The sequence below is a fragment of the Cynoglossus semilaevis genome, chromosome 6 (genome assembly GCF_000523025.1).
Source record: "Cynoglossus semilaevis isolate Cse_v1.0 chromosome 6, Cse_v1.0, whole genome shotgun sequence".
Lineage (NCBI taxonomy): Eukaryota > Metazoa > Chordata > Actinopteri > Pleuronectiformes > Cynoglossidae > Cynoglossus > Cynoglossus semilaevis.
This window is the reverse complement of record NC_024312.1, coordinates 16,229,049-16,245,801: the sequence shown is the minus strand read 5'-3', so window position 1 is coordinate 16,245,801 and position 16,753 is coordinate 16,229,049. Positions and strand designations below refer to the sequence as shown.

General features: G+C 40.1%; 1 protein-coding gene across 1 annotated transcript in view; it reads left to right on the top strand.

The window, feature by feature from the left end:
- The first annotated feature begins 4,043 nt into the window (after positions 1-4,043).
- btbd11b (BTB (POZ) domain containing 11b) overlaps positions 4,044-16,753 on the top strand; it is a 56,085-nt gene continuing 43,375 nt past the window's right edge. The window contains 1 exon segment of the mRNA XM_008312357.3: positions 4,044-4,896. Coding sequence (XP_008310579.1) covers positions 4,044-4,896 — 853 coding nt within the window.

The following is a 16,753-nucleotide window of genomic DNA, read 5'->3' as shown; positions in this document are numbered from 1 at the left end:
GATATTAATGATTCTGAATATCTAGAATATTCATCAAACCATGTCAAAGTCTAGATGCAACTATCCATCCATCCATCCATCCATTTTCATCCGCTTATCCGTTACCGGGTCACGGGGGCAGCAGTCGCCACCCAAATCACACTGCACCGTACCAACCCCCCTAAACCTTCCTGCGGGTGGTGAGTCCACTGGAAGGTATTAGATGCAACTATCTGCAACAAAATTGTGTTGACATTAGGATTGTTCTTGAAAATGGAATTGTGAAAATTATGGTTGTTCTTTTATTCATATCATACAAAATGCAAGAGCAAAGTCATAGTGCAGTAGGAAGTACAACACTGCAGCATGACACTATCTCAATGCTTTCTGAAATACCTTAAAAAAACAACAACAATGCTTCATGTAACATAGTAGTACAGAGATTCCTCATGTTAGCATGAGATGTGTATTGGTTTCTTTTTTATTTCATACTAGCAACAGCCAGTGTTTTTCAGCTGCTTTAAAAACATCCTCAGTAGTTCCTAACCACACATCCTACCACAGTTAATTACAGAGTGTGTGCTTAGAACATGCTGTTTCTCAGGGCTTCGCTTGGCTTTCAATCCATCTGTAGCACAGAGGAGGGATGAAGGTCTACAACTCTGACTCATCCGTGTTATGTAGATATTCTTTTGATAAGTGACTTTACTATATAATTTTGTCAATGACTATCAAAGAGGCTGAGGCATTATATTCATTTTAAATGCAAAGATTGTGTAATGTTTTTAATTTGACTTTTATTTACAAAATGAAATATGAATTGGTTATTTGTGCTGTACTGGGTCAAAACTGACCTTGATTAATTGTCCTTTTTCTCCTAATTATGAAATTCTTAACAGTACAAAAAATGTACCTTTGGAAATGGACACCAGATGACAGTCTTGAGCCTTTCTCAAACAATTAAAATAGAATTTAAATAAAATATTTAAACAAACTAAACCATAAGCACCATTACACATTTCCATAAATTATAAATAAAAATACTGAGTTATAATAAATCCTATACTTTTATATGTCTGTGAAGTACATTGTCTTATGTATGTGAGGTCTGTCTGTTCCCTGTTCCTGTTCTGGCTGTCTGGGGTAATCAGTGTCATTACCTTCACCTGTGTCACTGTCATTAGTCTCACTCGTGTCACCCGATGCCCTGTGTATATACTCTACCTTTCTCCCTCACTCTGTTCTTGTGGGATGATTGTTCTGTTTAGTTTGTGTTTTGTGGTTATGCTCCTTGTTTGGTGTTTGATGTTCTGATACGGCCAACTGCCCCGTGAGACAATAATAAAAGCAAGGGACATCTTAAAGATCAGAGTCTATGGGTTTTGAAATGTCTTTTTTTAAAGTAAGAGCAGACGGATTGTGATATATTTCAATGTATGATGTGCTGTATAATGTTGAAAGGTCTCACAACTTTGTTTTTGTCTTTTTATCTAAATTAAGATTTGGACACAAACTTTTCTAATCACAGTATTCTGAGTTTACTGATGCTGACATGCAGTTCCTGCAGATCAATACAAATTAGCATTTTCATCTGAGAGACTACTTTAATAAATTTGTTAAAGTAGTCTCTCAGATGAAAATGATTATTTTTATAAACAACTTATGGTTCAAACAGTAATATTATATTGTGTTGAATTTAAACACAGTAGTAACTCCGCTGGTTTGTTAGTATTCCAAACATCACACTGTTTTCTTCCACAGAGATAAAATAGTCAATAAAAAGACAGAGGTAAATTAACATGATTAAAATCAGTGAGATTAGAACTGACCAGGATTTGAATAGGGTTTGATTGCAACTCTGACCTTCACAGTGTAAACAAGTGAATATCTGAAATTGTAACACTAAGACACATGAACATTTTTGGAAACATTGGTGGGGACACTTCCTTGGCATTGTCCTTGTGGGGGAAGTCTACATATCCCCACTGATAGAATATTTTGAGGTTTAAGTTTGGAGCAAGTCTAAGAATCAGGGTCAGATCAGAGTTAAGGTTTGGGTTTGAGTTTATTAATGGTTTAGGTTAGGGTAATGAACAAGAATGCATTGCATGTATTGCAGTGCAGTGCTTACAAACCCACGCGTCACATCAAAGTACTGTGAGGACATGATGAATCTTAAACGAAAACTCAATGATAGAACTCGAGGTTCCTCACCATCTTCATTAAAAGCTGTTCCCGTTGCCACTAATTTGCTTCCTTTGCTTTCATACAATGTAGCAATAAGTATCTGTTCTGTGTCATGACACAGGCATGTTACTGTGCAGGTGACAGAACATAATAATAAAGGCATAATTCATTGTTTCCCCCTATAACCGCTTTTTACTTAAACGTAAATGTTGCAATGCAATGACACTTGACATAGGGTACATTATCACTGCACAACGCCAGGGTTCACTGTTGCACAACAGGTACATCCTGCATGCCTGTCAAACACAAATATTGAATGTCTGCATTTAAGGCATAAACCTACCTACAACACTGACCAACACGCAGATCATCATCATATTTATATTTATATTTATATTTATATTTATATTTATATTTATATTTATATTTATATTTATATTTATACATGCCTCAAATGTTCCAATGCATGAAACCTTAAAACATTCAGTCATCAGTCAGAACAGAACAGCCTGCTGTACAGTAGCTACAGTTACTACTGTGCAGGACACTAACACACATTTCAGTGTCTTAAAAAAATCCATATGACAATTTAAACTGTACCATTATGTTCATTCATCTCATGCACTGATGAAGGCAAATTCCACCATGCTAGAAAACAGCACGTGTTCATGACAAAAACATAACTGACAGAGATCAGTGACTAGAACACATGGCTGATCACACTGAATGACCTTGAAAGTAATTCAGACCTTTTCAATGAGTTCTCAGCCAGAAGAGCAAAGGATACATTATGCATGCAATCTATTATTTATGGTCTTGAGTCGTGTTACCATCAGACATAGACCCAGAGAAAATAACTGAAAGCATGGGATGACCTGTCGCCTTACTACAGCATGTTACAGCTGTCTGTTTGCTGTCATTTTCACAAACCAGTTGGAGCAATTGCGTCTAATGAATACATCTTCACACACGGAGTTGGCTTTGCTATAGTTAAATATGCACTTGTAAATGGACAAACATGAATCTCTGCTGATGTTTTCTTTGCTGATTACAATGGAAGTATGGCTAAATGAAAAATAAACATTTTATTTTGTCTTTTCCCCCCTCATGGTGACACCTACTGCATCTCAAATGAAATGCGGGTTTCTGGAATACAGTCATGGGTGTCATATACAAAATGTACATAAAGAGAATTTCTAGTTTTATGGTGAGTGTAAGAGGGCAATATGACCTTCTACTTCTGGTAAATGTTATAATCTACATACATACTTTAAAGTATGGATAAGTCATTTTCACTCTTTATTTTAGTCACATATCTTACTTTTTTACTTTAATATAGAACAGGGTCACACGCTATACTTGGCAAAACAGACATTGTATTGTGTTGTGTTAAATTGTATTCATGACTTTTAAGAATGAACACGCACTGAGCCTGGATTGGATGGAAATTTAATCGATTTATTTGATTTCAGAATTAGTTTAGTTCCCCAGGTGGATCATGGAGAACACAGTGGAGCAGCGTCATTCTATGGTCCACATCTCTTGTTTATTCACAAGTCACGGTGATGACTTTTCATTGATTCTCCAAAGCGATCCAATTGCGACGCTGCTGTTTCCTCCCCGTCCTCCATTGGCTGGCAGCTGGTGTCGGTTCTCCACGGTCCTGCCTCCCTCTGACACACTCAGCCAGGGTCAGTGTGGATGCACGGTGGAGAGAACCCTCAACTTTTGCCTCTAATGGTTCTTCCCTAAAGAAGAGAACAGTCGTTTTTTATTCACAGAGAGCTGGAGTCGGGTGAGAGCCTGAGTAAACTCCCCCGCCTCGGACATTTTCCTCCACTTTTCGCCAGCCCTTGTTTGCAGCATGAAGTGCAGTTATGGCAAGGAGTAGCAAGTCAGTAGCGAGGACCCTGGAGGATTTGACGCTAGACTCAGGTTATGGTGGAGCAGCAGACTCCTTCAGGTCTTCCAGTGCGTCTCTCTGCTGCTCAGATGCACATGGAGCGAATTACTGGCAATTAACCGACTCCATGCACAGTCGCCACAACAGCCTGGATACTGTTAATACGGTCCTGGTCGAAGACGCCGAGATCCTGGAGTGCACCGTGCGGTGCGCTAAACTACCCGAGCTTGAGGATGTGCCGTGGAGTCTCGGGGAAGTGGCGAGCGCACTGAGCAGGGACGAGGAGATGAGCTTACCCACACCGCCGCAGGACGTCCTGCACCGGCTGTCCGTGCTGGTCAGCCGGGCCCTGGTCAGAGTCGCCAAGGAGGCGCAGCGCCTGAGTTTGCGCTACGCCAAATGCACTAAATACGAGATCCAAAGTGCCATAAAGATCATTCTCTCGTGGAGCGTGTCCATAAACTGTATCAGCGCGGCCCTTGGTGCCCTGTCGTTGTACAACATGAGCACTGAGGAGGACAAGTTCAGCCGCGGCAAGTCGGTGCGCTGCGGGCTGGTCTTTAACGTGGGCAAGTTCTTCAGGTGGATGGTAGACAGTAGGGTCGCGGTGAGGATCCACGAACACGCTGCCATCTACCTGGCTGCGTGCGCAGAGAGCCTCTTCCGTGAGGTTTACGCTCGAGTGCTGCGCAGTGCGCTGCTGGAGCGGGATAACGGCATCCCCAAGATCACCGTGGAGACCCTGGAACAGGCCGTCAACAGTGACGCAGAGATATGGGGGTCCCTGCAGCCCTGGCAGCACCTCATCTGTGGGAAGAATGCAAACGGTGAGCTGCAGCAATTGCCCCCCCCCCCCCAAAAAAAAAAAAAATCATCCACAGGTTTACCCCCTCTATGGCTCTGATCATGTGTTTAATGTCACACAGCCTCACTTCAAATGACCACACAGTCTTCACTGCTGAAGTTAGTCAAGCGTCATAAATATTACAGAGACATCGTATTTCAGACATAAGGCCAGTGGATAACCATGACACCGGATATCATTAAACAAATTAGTTGTTTATTTATGTTAAATACATACAAGTAAGATTATTTTGGCAAGTTTCCTTTAGAGCTGCAGACCTGCACAACCACAGATGATTACCACACTGTGTTATGAATCTCTCCACAGCGTTTGGTTTAATTCTTACTCAAGAAGAAAAAAGAGGGAATTATTCTTCTTTGATTCCCACGTACATGCACTGACTCCGTGATAAAAAAGAAATCACGTTTTGGGTTCAGCTGTAATGAAATACATTAAACGATGTGCTTTGTAACTGTAATTGTATTCATACTTCACCACAGCCTAACCAGCAATGCATCACACACCACACAATGCAGGCTCGCCCCTGTTTTGATGGATGCTGTTAAAGTGCTGCCATGGCTGGTTTCTATTGCAACAGGTTTCTATAATAAAAGGCCTTGGCAGACCTGTGTGCTACCATGCATTATCCAGAGTGATGTGAATCAAACTGAGTTGAAGAGTGAGACAGGGACAAAGTCAGACAGACAGTCAGACTCAGGCAGCCAGATCCTCATAACCTTTGAGTCACAAACGCCAATCTGGCACAGTAGCATGTTTTTCCACTCATCACGTTTTACATGCAGTGGAATATTCCAAATATGCGTACTGTCATACTTGGATTACAGAGTCTGGCCTCAGCTGCAGCACCCCTGTCAGATTCAGTTCATGTGTAGTGATTAACAGTCGAAAACGGAAGGACAGTGCAGAGAGGATGAAATGTATCCGCATAGTTTACATTATGAGCAAATACTGTGGAGTGCTGAAAGACACTTGACGTGAAGTGTGACTTCAGCTGCGGGAGAGGTGAGGCGAGTGTTCAGTGCTGCAGTGGACCAGGGAATAGGATGAGATGATGAAAAAAAGATGTCTGGGGCACGTGGAATTTTCATGTAATGCTGAAGGCTTGGGAAATGTCAAACTAAGTATTAATGTTATAATATTATTTAGTATATATACGTATATATATAAACAAAAAACAGCCCCTTAGCAATAGCTCTGTCTTGATGACAACAGCCAATCACAGACTGACTATAGTCATCAGTGGTGATTCGGTGATATTCTAGCCTGGTTTGAGGCTTTGTTCATGTGCACTGACAGTTTTACATCCATCACACATGTTCAATCAGTGTTGCCATATGTTGAGGGCTGTAAGGTATGTGACTGGCTGGTTACAGTAGCTCCAGTCATTCAGTAAATGCTCTGTGTGTGATTTCAAGGTGGCAGCAGATGGAACCAGAGCTGGAAAGAAGGCCATAGGTAGAAGGCTGTATAAACGGTTTCAAGCCTGTTGGTATGAAAAGTACATTTCATTGAGGAATAGGGCATACAGTAGACCCTGGTTGATAGTCTGTAGTAGTTGTGCATTAGAGCTCTTTATTTTTCCCCACAACCAACAATTATGTGATATGCACTGATCCCATATGCATGTTTGAGTTACTAAATTCTTTACACTCCAAGGTATTCTTCTGCAGCCTCATAGTTAAGGACCTTAAATAACTTTAACATGGCCTTGGAGCTGTGACAGAGACATGTCTGTTGGCATTCAGTAAAAAACAAAAAACAGCCAGTCAATCCAAGGGTGGGGTGACACTACCCCAACCACTGCCTGCCAAGCTGAACATTGCTTCATCCATTTTCTGTGTCTCTCTGCCAAGTGGGAGTAATTGCAGTGATTTTTCCACATTATGCTGTAGCTGATCACCTAACTCTGAGCAGTCCTACAGAAACATTGTTAAAAAAAACTCTTTTAACAACGTAATTTGTTTTTCCTCCCATTCAGACTGTCACAAATTCAATGAAGGACTACTGAAGGCTTCAAGCTTCTATTAGGCCTCTTAATAATGAGGCCATTAACGGTGGAGGGAGTTTGTATTCCACTGAGCGGTTGAGCTCCTAATATTTTAATATTTTGTAAAAATATACAAATATATATATATATACAGACAGTGCCCAACTTACGATCAAAATAGTTTCAGAGAGGTTGTTTGTAAGCTGAATTGTTTGTAAGTCCTTTAGAGCGAAGTCGATGTGCATACGAAGATGGTGGAGGAGGAAAAGGAGGAGGAGGGTGGAGTTATAGCAATGTAAAATGTTAGGGATATTATTTTGGATTAATTAAACTGAGTATAGAAAAATCAGTTAAAAATACATTTCTTTTTACCAACATTTTTTTTTATCAGTAGGTTGTACAAATTACTGTCGCGACCAACAGCAGCTCATGAGTCAGTCAGCTCCTAATATAAAACTCCTCAAACATTAAATACTGCAACAGTCTTTTCTTTACAAAAATAATCATGTCTTGAAGGACTAGAGCATGAACAGAAAATCATGAAAATTTGCTTGAATTTTTTAGACAGTAACAGTGATGGGATTAGTATTTTCAACAATCCTAGTGCGTCCATTTTGGCAGCCATCAGTCCTCCTCAAAAGACAAAGGCTTGGAGTGGTTCTAAATGTTTGTATAATTCTCTAGTAATTTCACTGCAGGAAGAAAAATCTCACAAAGGTTTCGTAATAAAAAAAAGTATGCTTCAACACAGGATACATAATTACGTTATGCTGCAGTGGCAAATCCAACATACGGCAAACCTCCCACACATCAGTGTGCAACAACACAATGACACACACACTCAGAGACACACACATTAAGATGTCAGAAGCTCCTCTCACCCAGTCTGACTCAGTGTTATTTGTGCAGGGTGGTAGGTTTCCCTTTTTTTTAACAGTAGCGTTCTATCAGAACAGGAACCTCTGCTGCATGCTGGGATATCTCTTATGGTTCCCACTAGTCATAGAAACACAATGGTTCTTTCATTTTTTTTAATGGCACTCAAGAAAAAAAAAGAGAATGTCTGGGGTGAACATGATATTCGCTGCTCAGGGACATGTATGACCCTGAGGACGAGTTTTTAATTACATTTTAAGTGTAATGTGCAAAACAATTTTCCAGACTTGGCAGAGATGATCTGGGACCAGATTTGATAAAGTGTCCTTCGTCAAGTTCACATAGAAGAGGAACATTAACATAGAGTTCCCGAAGTGATAATAATGACAACACACTAAAGTATAGTACAGTGCAGTCACAGGTACTGTGCAGACATTGTACCCTGCATAGCAAGATTCATATTTAATACTGTGAAAATGTGTTTAAATGTTTGGCTTCAGAGCTTTAACCACCATATCAAATTCACCACTCAAGGCATGACCAATTCAAAGCTACCATTAGTAATATATCTAATAAACATCAGTGTGTGTGTGTGTGTGTTTTAATATCGTGGCTCTGCAGGCCTCAATATGTCAACGTTATTTCAACATAAAGGAGATTAAGTGAGGCTTTCTTTGTAAAAATCTATTGAGTATCGACACACATTCATCAACCTGGGAAAAATCCATCAGCAAGATGTCAAAATACTCCCCAGAAACCTGACAGAAATACAATGTTGCCAAAACTTTAAACTCAGATGAGCAGTCAGCCTGTGAAATATATGAAAAATATACCTATAAGTTTAGGTCGGGCTTTAGGTCATTTACCAAAGCTAAGGAACTGTTCTCTGGTCATTTCACATGATGTGAACAGTTGAATTGAAGCAGTTGAACGCTCATTTTATGCAGCACTGTATGGTCTGCTGTAGCCTGAAGTGAGAGCCCACTTTTGTATGTTTTTCAAGTACAAACATCATGTGTGAAGAGTACAACAAGCCAAAGACTTGTTGAGGGGATGATGTGTATGTTTCTAATAGAACTCCAACTCTTTCCTCCTCCTCCTCCTCCTCCTACTCCTCCTCCACTCTGCTGGAGCAGCCAAAGTTGCAGGAGTGAGAGAGTGCAGGTCCCATTCCTCTCACGTCTTTTATTCTTTACTCACCACTGCAGATATGTGAGGTCGGTGCCTGGTGCACATATGCTGTAGGGAGAGCAGACAGACAGCCATGACTGTATTCTACTCTGGTACCACTCCATACTGGCAGAGACCGGTCCCCATTATGTCTGAGTGTAAGATATAGCATATCAGCACAGGGGAAACCATTATACAGCAGTATATAAATATATAGACACACACACACACGTGCACTCACAGAATCACACTGCTCAGCAGTTGGTCTGGTGTTAATTGTCAGCTTTGGGAGGAGAATAGAGAGTGCTGATGTGACATACGGAGAAGCTGGTACTGGAGGCAGAAAAATGAAGCTGCCCCCATGTTTACTTCATAAGTCTAGGAGGAAACATATTTATTTTTCCTTCTTTTCATTGGCTGTGTTTCTTCTCTTTCGTTTAAGAGAATTGTTTTGCACTGAACTGTATGAGTTCATACACGTAGCTGGCAAACAAGTAGTTTCAGTCCGCTCCCAATAATAATAATAAAAAAATGGCTGCTGCTGTTGTATGAAGCAATCCTGCCAGTGGATGAACCGCGGCAGGCTTTTACCTTTAAAGAGAGAATGTAACCTGATGTCAATGGTGGGCACTTTTTAATCAATATTTGTTAGTGAGCTCACCAAAGCAGAAAACCACAGCGCCAATCTGTGTTGGTCATATGAGATGGAGCTGCTGCAGCTGGGACTGAATTAGTATATTCATCTAATTTTCATGCTTGACCTTTGACACTGAAATTAGATTGGCTCTGTCACAGTCATGACGATGACAACACGGTGCGTGCACTCACCGCTCCGTGTAACGTGTTTATGGTCCGGTTTAGGGAACGATCAGCGGAAGGGCAGTGTTGACATCGTAGTATCAGTACAGTACACTGTGTCATCAGATGCAGGTATATACAACTTTTCACTATGGTTAGAATGCACTAACAATGGAATGTTCCCATCAAGTTAGGAAAAAAAGAAAGAGGAAGAGGCTCAGATGGCAGTGTAGAAAAAATAATTTAAAAAAAGCATCCAGCGACAGATGAAAGCCAGGACAACAATGTCTACTTGTCACTCCACTTCTCATCATGGCAGAAAAAAAACAAACAAGTAACAGCAAGTGGATTACTACAGAAAACACCAGCGTCTACCACACAGTTTTACATTTCTTTATTTAGATGGAGGCAGTTGTTGTTTTCCAAATATGAGGCTATTTTTTTTAGTTTTGGTAATTCCCCCACAAATACTGGTCCACACATCTGTGTTGAACCGAGATACAGGGGGAAGGAGAGATTTCGTTTTCAGTCTTTAGCTAAGGTTACATCTAACTCAGTGGAGGATCTGGGAATCAAACCAGGAATAGTTTTTCACTGCAGCCTGTCCTGTCTTCACTGGAAAGGTGAGATATTCAGCCTGTTAGGACACATCAAGGTACCTTTGAATCGAAAGGCTGAAAAACTGTGAACCGAGTTCTCAGATTCCGCAATTTGATAACGCAAAAAATAGACGCATAGTGTCTCACACTGTGGCCATGAACTGTGATGAGCAGAACACACACAACCGGCAGGACAGTTCAGCTTTAAAAAAGTCACAGTCATGCAATTTTTCAGAGAAGTTAGACTAGAGGTTTGTAACAGGGGCTGCAGGGACCCCCACACCATATCACCAAACAAGAATGTCACAAAAACTGTATGCAATGAAATGTGACGATCTTCTAGTTTCATTTTACTCACATGCATTTACTGACTGATTATCAGACCTGCTGCTTTACTAACAGGATTTGAACACAGTTGTAGGTAAAAGAAACAGGGTTTCGATCTTTATATGTAAACTTTCTGCTGGATCAAAATGGACCAGTGAGTGTCCAGTAATTCACTGTTGGACCTTCATGTTCTTTATTCATGTCATGTTTTTGGAAAAAATGAGAGTTTGCAGCTCATATACTTATACTGTACTAAACCTTATGCTTATGACATGCTATTGTTCCCAAAAACTTGCTGCAGGACATAATTATTATTTGAAATATGAAGGTAAACCTACACAAGCTTCTGTGTTTATCCCTGCTGCTGTTCCCTGCGTCACTGCTCACTGTTTAGTATGCTGCTCAGTGGGTGTTCAAAATGAAATATGAAGCCCATAAAATCAAAGGTAAGGTTTGATAGAGCACAGCCTGAATCAACCACTTGAAAAAAAAAAAACACTTTCCCCCTTTTTTGCCTCGAGCACTTGTAAATGTGAGACTTTTCTCCCTGCTTTCCCATCAATCCCCTGGACGTGTTTGAACTTGTCTCGCTCTGTTTGCAATGGAGAGATTAGTCGTGAAAGTGATAGCGACACTGAAATTATAGCATTTTAATAGTCGATTCCAGAGTCTCACTTTATCTTTAGGAGTCATCGGTGCATTCCTGTCTGTTGAGGAAAGATCTTTGACAACTGGAGGTCAATAGGCTACCAACGCTATCCAATAATTCTGACTCTGTCACTTAAATAAATTAAAAAATAATGACATTTACAATTAGTTGTTTGTAAACCAGTTTAGTAAGGCTCTGCTTCTGTTATTGAATTTGAACTCATGCCATAACACCCGCCTGATGTGTTTTCACGTGTTTGTGTTTTTACTTCTATAATACATCATACAGTATGTGGATTTACTGCAAAAAAGAGGCCCATACAGTTGTTTTCTAACAGGCGTTACATCTGCTGATCCAGTACCGACTCTGTTCTACTGGAGCAGTATCCCATTACACTCCATGCGGCCTCAGCACTCTGACCTTCGTGCTACGCGTTTGTCATTCCAAATACAGTCCATATTTGCCACTTCCCTGTCTGCAGTTGCTTTATTTGACACAGAGAATTTAAAGAAGACGTAATATGCGAATAAGTAATGTCCTGTGCTTGTCTCACTCCAGCAGCTCCACTGCCTTTATCCCTCTGTCTTAATCAGACTGTTCTTTTCTCAGCTTCTCCCTCTCTCTCTCTTTTGCTTCTCCATTCCCCCTCTATGATTTAGTCCCATTTTCTGCTGCTGCATTGATGTTGAATAAGCGCTGAGTTGAGCCAACCTTGTCCTGTCCTACAAGTCTGTCATCGCTCTAATAATTATGTCAGTCCAGACATGGAAGGCTTTGTTGGTAAGCCTCAAACTTAGCACATGCCGTGGACGGACGCGTGTCTTGACCGTGACACATCTGCTACAGATTGAACTGCAGTCTGTACCTTAGTGGACAGGACTCCATGTGAGTGATGTGAGAATGCAGAAATGTGCTAGAGGGCAATGCTCACATTTCAAACACACACATATCATTTGTTTGCCTCAGGTCCATAAATTCAAGTCAGACGGCACTTGTACAGGCTCACTTAAGATTTTTTTTTTTTTACATTTTTTTTTTTTTTTTTTTTTACTATACAATTCTTCAACCCTCATCCTAACTGAAGGCATATGGAAGAGATCACAACAAGGGAAAGTGCATGTCAGTTTATTTAATAACATGGCATATGTAGGACTCTAAACCATGTGCACTTCTGTAGATATCCAAGAGGTATGCAGATTCACTGTAAAAAGATGTTGTGTTTTTAGTGTATTTTCATGTACATTATTATTTTACGATCCCTGGATATCACTGGGTTTGAACTACAAATGAATTAGGCTGCTCTTTTGTTTGTCAAAGTAATGGTGCAAACAGCAACCGTAAGCTCTGCTGTTCAGTTCTAAAAAAAGCCCTTCAAACTGTAATACTTACCGTATATTTTTGTCTCCGCAAAGTGAACTATACATTGTGTACCTTGTGTACCTGTAGTACGCAGGATTCCCTAATCCTGCAATTAGCAAGGTTTTGACCATCTCTCTATAATTTGTTTGTTTTTCCTCTTTCATTCATGTGATGCAGAACCTAATAAAATATGTTAACAAGACCCAGTAGGTGGCAGTAATGCAACTCACATGGTTCAAATCCGTGGGTAAGAAGAGAAAGCAAGATTTGCTTAGCCTAGCCTTACTGAAGACAAACTCTTATATAATAAGAGCCAAGCTCTAGACCAATGCTAACATGTAGCGTTTATGGTTGTAGTTTGTTTAACAACGTGTATTTCCTATATCACGCTAATTAACTAAGAAAATGTTTTTTCAAAAATTCGGACCAAAATCTTTTTACTGGATTACATTTAGTATAAAACAATACACTGCTTTCAGTTGAGCTCCAACTACAGGGAAAGGAAAGCTGCGCTACAGACGCAATGCTGAACAACACGTCATGCTATAGTAACTGAATAGAACTGTAAACTTCCCCTTTAAACCAGAAATATTTCTCAGCATATGCTGTTTCGTAAATCCAAACCAGAGGAACTAAATGCTTTTGTTTATTTTGGCAGATTTTAAAAAAAATGTTTCATCTTTAGTTAGGTGTATTCAATAGATCTATTAAATAATCAATCACCTACAATATGTAATTAACCAGGCCCAAGTAAATCTCAGAAAAAAGACATGAAAACAAAAGTACTGAGAGAAACAAGTGTAGAACTAATTACTTGTGGCTGCTTTGAATGTGAAAAGAAAAAAGTGAAACCGCATTTTGCTGTTTTTGTTTCTCGACTGTGGTTTTAGAGGGACGCCAACACCACTGAGCATCAGTGCTAAAAACCCAGCGTTGTATACATGACTCAGTCTTGTCATTGTGCTCTGACAGTTCTCTCACTTCAGTGGCTGTGTCTTTTGGACAGTCCGGTGTTCACAGCAGCCTCTGAGTCATGCATGAAGGAGTGTAGTGGATAACAGGACACACTGCTGCTCCGACTCTGTTAGTTTAACCTGCCTTGGTGTTGCATCACCACCTGAGTTTGCTGGTAAGTCTCCCTGTGTACATGAGCATTTTCTATCAAGTTATGTGCAGGGAAATTTCATGTGCTAACTTTAGAAACTCCATATGGTTTTCATTCGTCCTTAGAGATGCAATCACTGAGGAAAACTCTCGGTCCTGGCAAACGTTGTGATGAATCATTAAAGCGACTTTCAGATATGTTTAGGGTACACACAGCCGTAGGCAGACTACGAGAGCGCGGTGTTTACAGGCCAGGATGGCACCGTGTCAGGGGTTGTAAAAGTAGGTTGGTTTGTATAATACATTTCCACAGTCACTTTCTGCTCATCATTTCAGTGATATTATGTCAACATGTGGGTCAGAGTAGGTGCCAGTAATTCTCTATACGTGTGTGTGAGAGAAGGGAGCTACTGCTGCCTGTCTCGTTGTTTGAGTGAGAGGAGGAGGAGGGGGAGGAAAGTGAGACAGTGGCGGGGGAGGAGGAGAAAGCTCTGCAGCATGAAACAGAAGAAAGAGCTAGAATGAGAGAGGCTGAGCGAGAGAGACCACATCAGACCTGTACAATTCATTTTTTAAAATTCATTATTTAAAAATTATTATTATTAAAAGGACAAAGCAGGATAAATGAAGCAATACAATCATATGTAAAAAAAAGTCTTAGGTGATGGTAAGTGACTGCTAATGGAGAAATAGAAATTTACAGACTGGCTCAACAGTATGTAGTAGATATAAAGTCTTTGACTCCTGTGTTGTATTGATTATGATAAAACCAATTACATTTATTATGATTTCAATGTAAATACTCTCTATATCTTTCTATATATCTATACCACTTCTATATATGTGCTGTTAGTATATAATAAGTTGAGTACCACAGTGGCACAGTGGTAGTATTCCCACCTACCATGCAAGAAGTACTGGGTTGAACAACACCTAGTCTCTGCATTCCAGGTTTTGTGGCGTCAGGAAAGGCAGCTGCTGTAATAATTCTTTCAAATCACTAGTAATATAGCCACCCTGATGAAGAAACATGCCCATATGGATTTCTCAGTTTGTTAAAATGCATTTTTTTTTAAATTGAATTCCTTCTAAACTCAACACGAAATGTGCTGGATGGTCTGTTAATAACGAGCTTCACAAGTTTTCAAAGCCTCTCTCAGAAGTATCAAGATGTGCAGTAATGACATAAATCCACCGACTCCATGAAGCAAAATTTCAAGTTATACTTTCACATAGTTCTCTTTCTATTTCATTCAATTCAATAATCCCATAATTTGGATTAGTCACAAAAACAGGTATGAAACATTATATATTTGTATTTCAGTGATAAACAGACAGTATACAGAGTTACATGACAAGTGTTTTGAAATATTTTTGAATGTGGATTTGTCTTGATTAATCATGGGAATCAGGAACAAGTTCTTATACAGAACTTGGAATCGTTACCCACTGATCCTGCTCACAGATTCCAAGGGCCATGTGCTTGGTGATGTCATTGACATCACACATGTTTCATAATATGGAGGGGGTTTTTGTAACATAAGAATTGATTTGAAGTTAAAAGACACCATGGCTTTAACAACAACAAAGCGGTGACAGACTGTATCCACAACAATTTATTGAAGATTGTGTCGTCTCAACTCACTCAGGTCCTGTTCTTTGTTAATGTTCATGACACTGCTTTCACTATGATGATTAAAAATAGTCCATCCTCTATAATTACATTTAGATGATGAGGATGAGTTCACGGTGTCTCCATTCATTTCTGTTACTAAATGACTGACGCGGAGTCACCATCTGATTCATTTATACCTGTTATAAAACTTCCGCAGTCTTTATGAACAACAAGAGAAGTATACTCAGAGCTGTGTTCCTCTTTCGTAGCTTTTAGACACAGACCCATTTGTATGTGATGTCACTGCCTCAGGTTCCTGTCACACATCTTGGTTATTAAAATAAAAGTTATTCTTTTTTTCATGTTAATGTGTTCATTTTTGCAAATCAAATGCAAACCTAAATCAGTAAATCTAATCTGATGACATAACCAACAACCAAACCTGCACTACCACCAGTAGATCCACTGCATCTGGATGACATCACAGTCATTCTGTCGACACTGAAACACACGACCATCCCCTGAAAATGTCAACCTGAAGTCATTCCTCAGCCACAGTAAACACTTAGAGGGTCACCAGACAGTGATGACCGGTGGCACAATCGGTATCCGAGACAAAATCCCGGTGGTGGAATTTACTCGGCAAATGAAATGATTACTTCTGTCTCTGCGGCACGGCTTGAGTCACTCAATATGTTTCCTGTTGCAGTGAGGAGAGAAGGGGGTGTGAGGCAGATGAGGGGTCTGAGCTGATATTTAAAGAAAAGTGTTATGAAGGATCCTGCTGCACCTGGCCCTTTTGTTCTGCTTGCCTGCCTTTAATGGGTATGAGCAGAAAAGCTCTGCAGCAAAACACATTGTTTGTTTTTTTTTTTTTGCTCTCGGTACCTGTGTTGAAAAGTAGTCTTTGTTAATGTCAAGGTTGAGGAAGTGAATTCCGTGCTGGCAAATGTCAATTTTTGATGTAATGTCAAGACAGGTACTGTATGTGAACGCAGAGATTCAAAAAGTGTGTGAAAAATTGATGTTCTGTGCAGGTAGTAAAAGTTGACTGGAAATGCGTGTGCTTTCCTTTCTTATACGTCTCTATCTCTAAACTGTTGAGTTCCTTTTTAATGTAAGTTTTTTCACAGGCCAACAAAATAGCAACCAAAATGTATGAGCTATAATATAGCGCATACAACGCTAATACTAGAAATCCTGCCAGTATATAGGCCAGCTCTAATACACAGTTGATATTATCACGCGGGCCAAATATAATTACACCAGGGTCCAGATTTGGCCCGCAGGCCTGAGTTTGAAACCTGTGCATTAGAGTGAGAAGCAGCCCACATT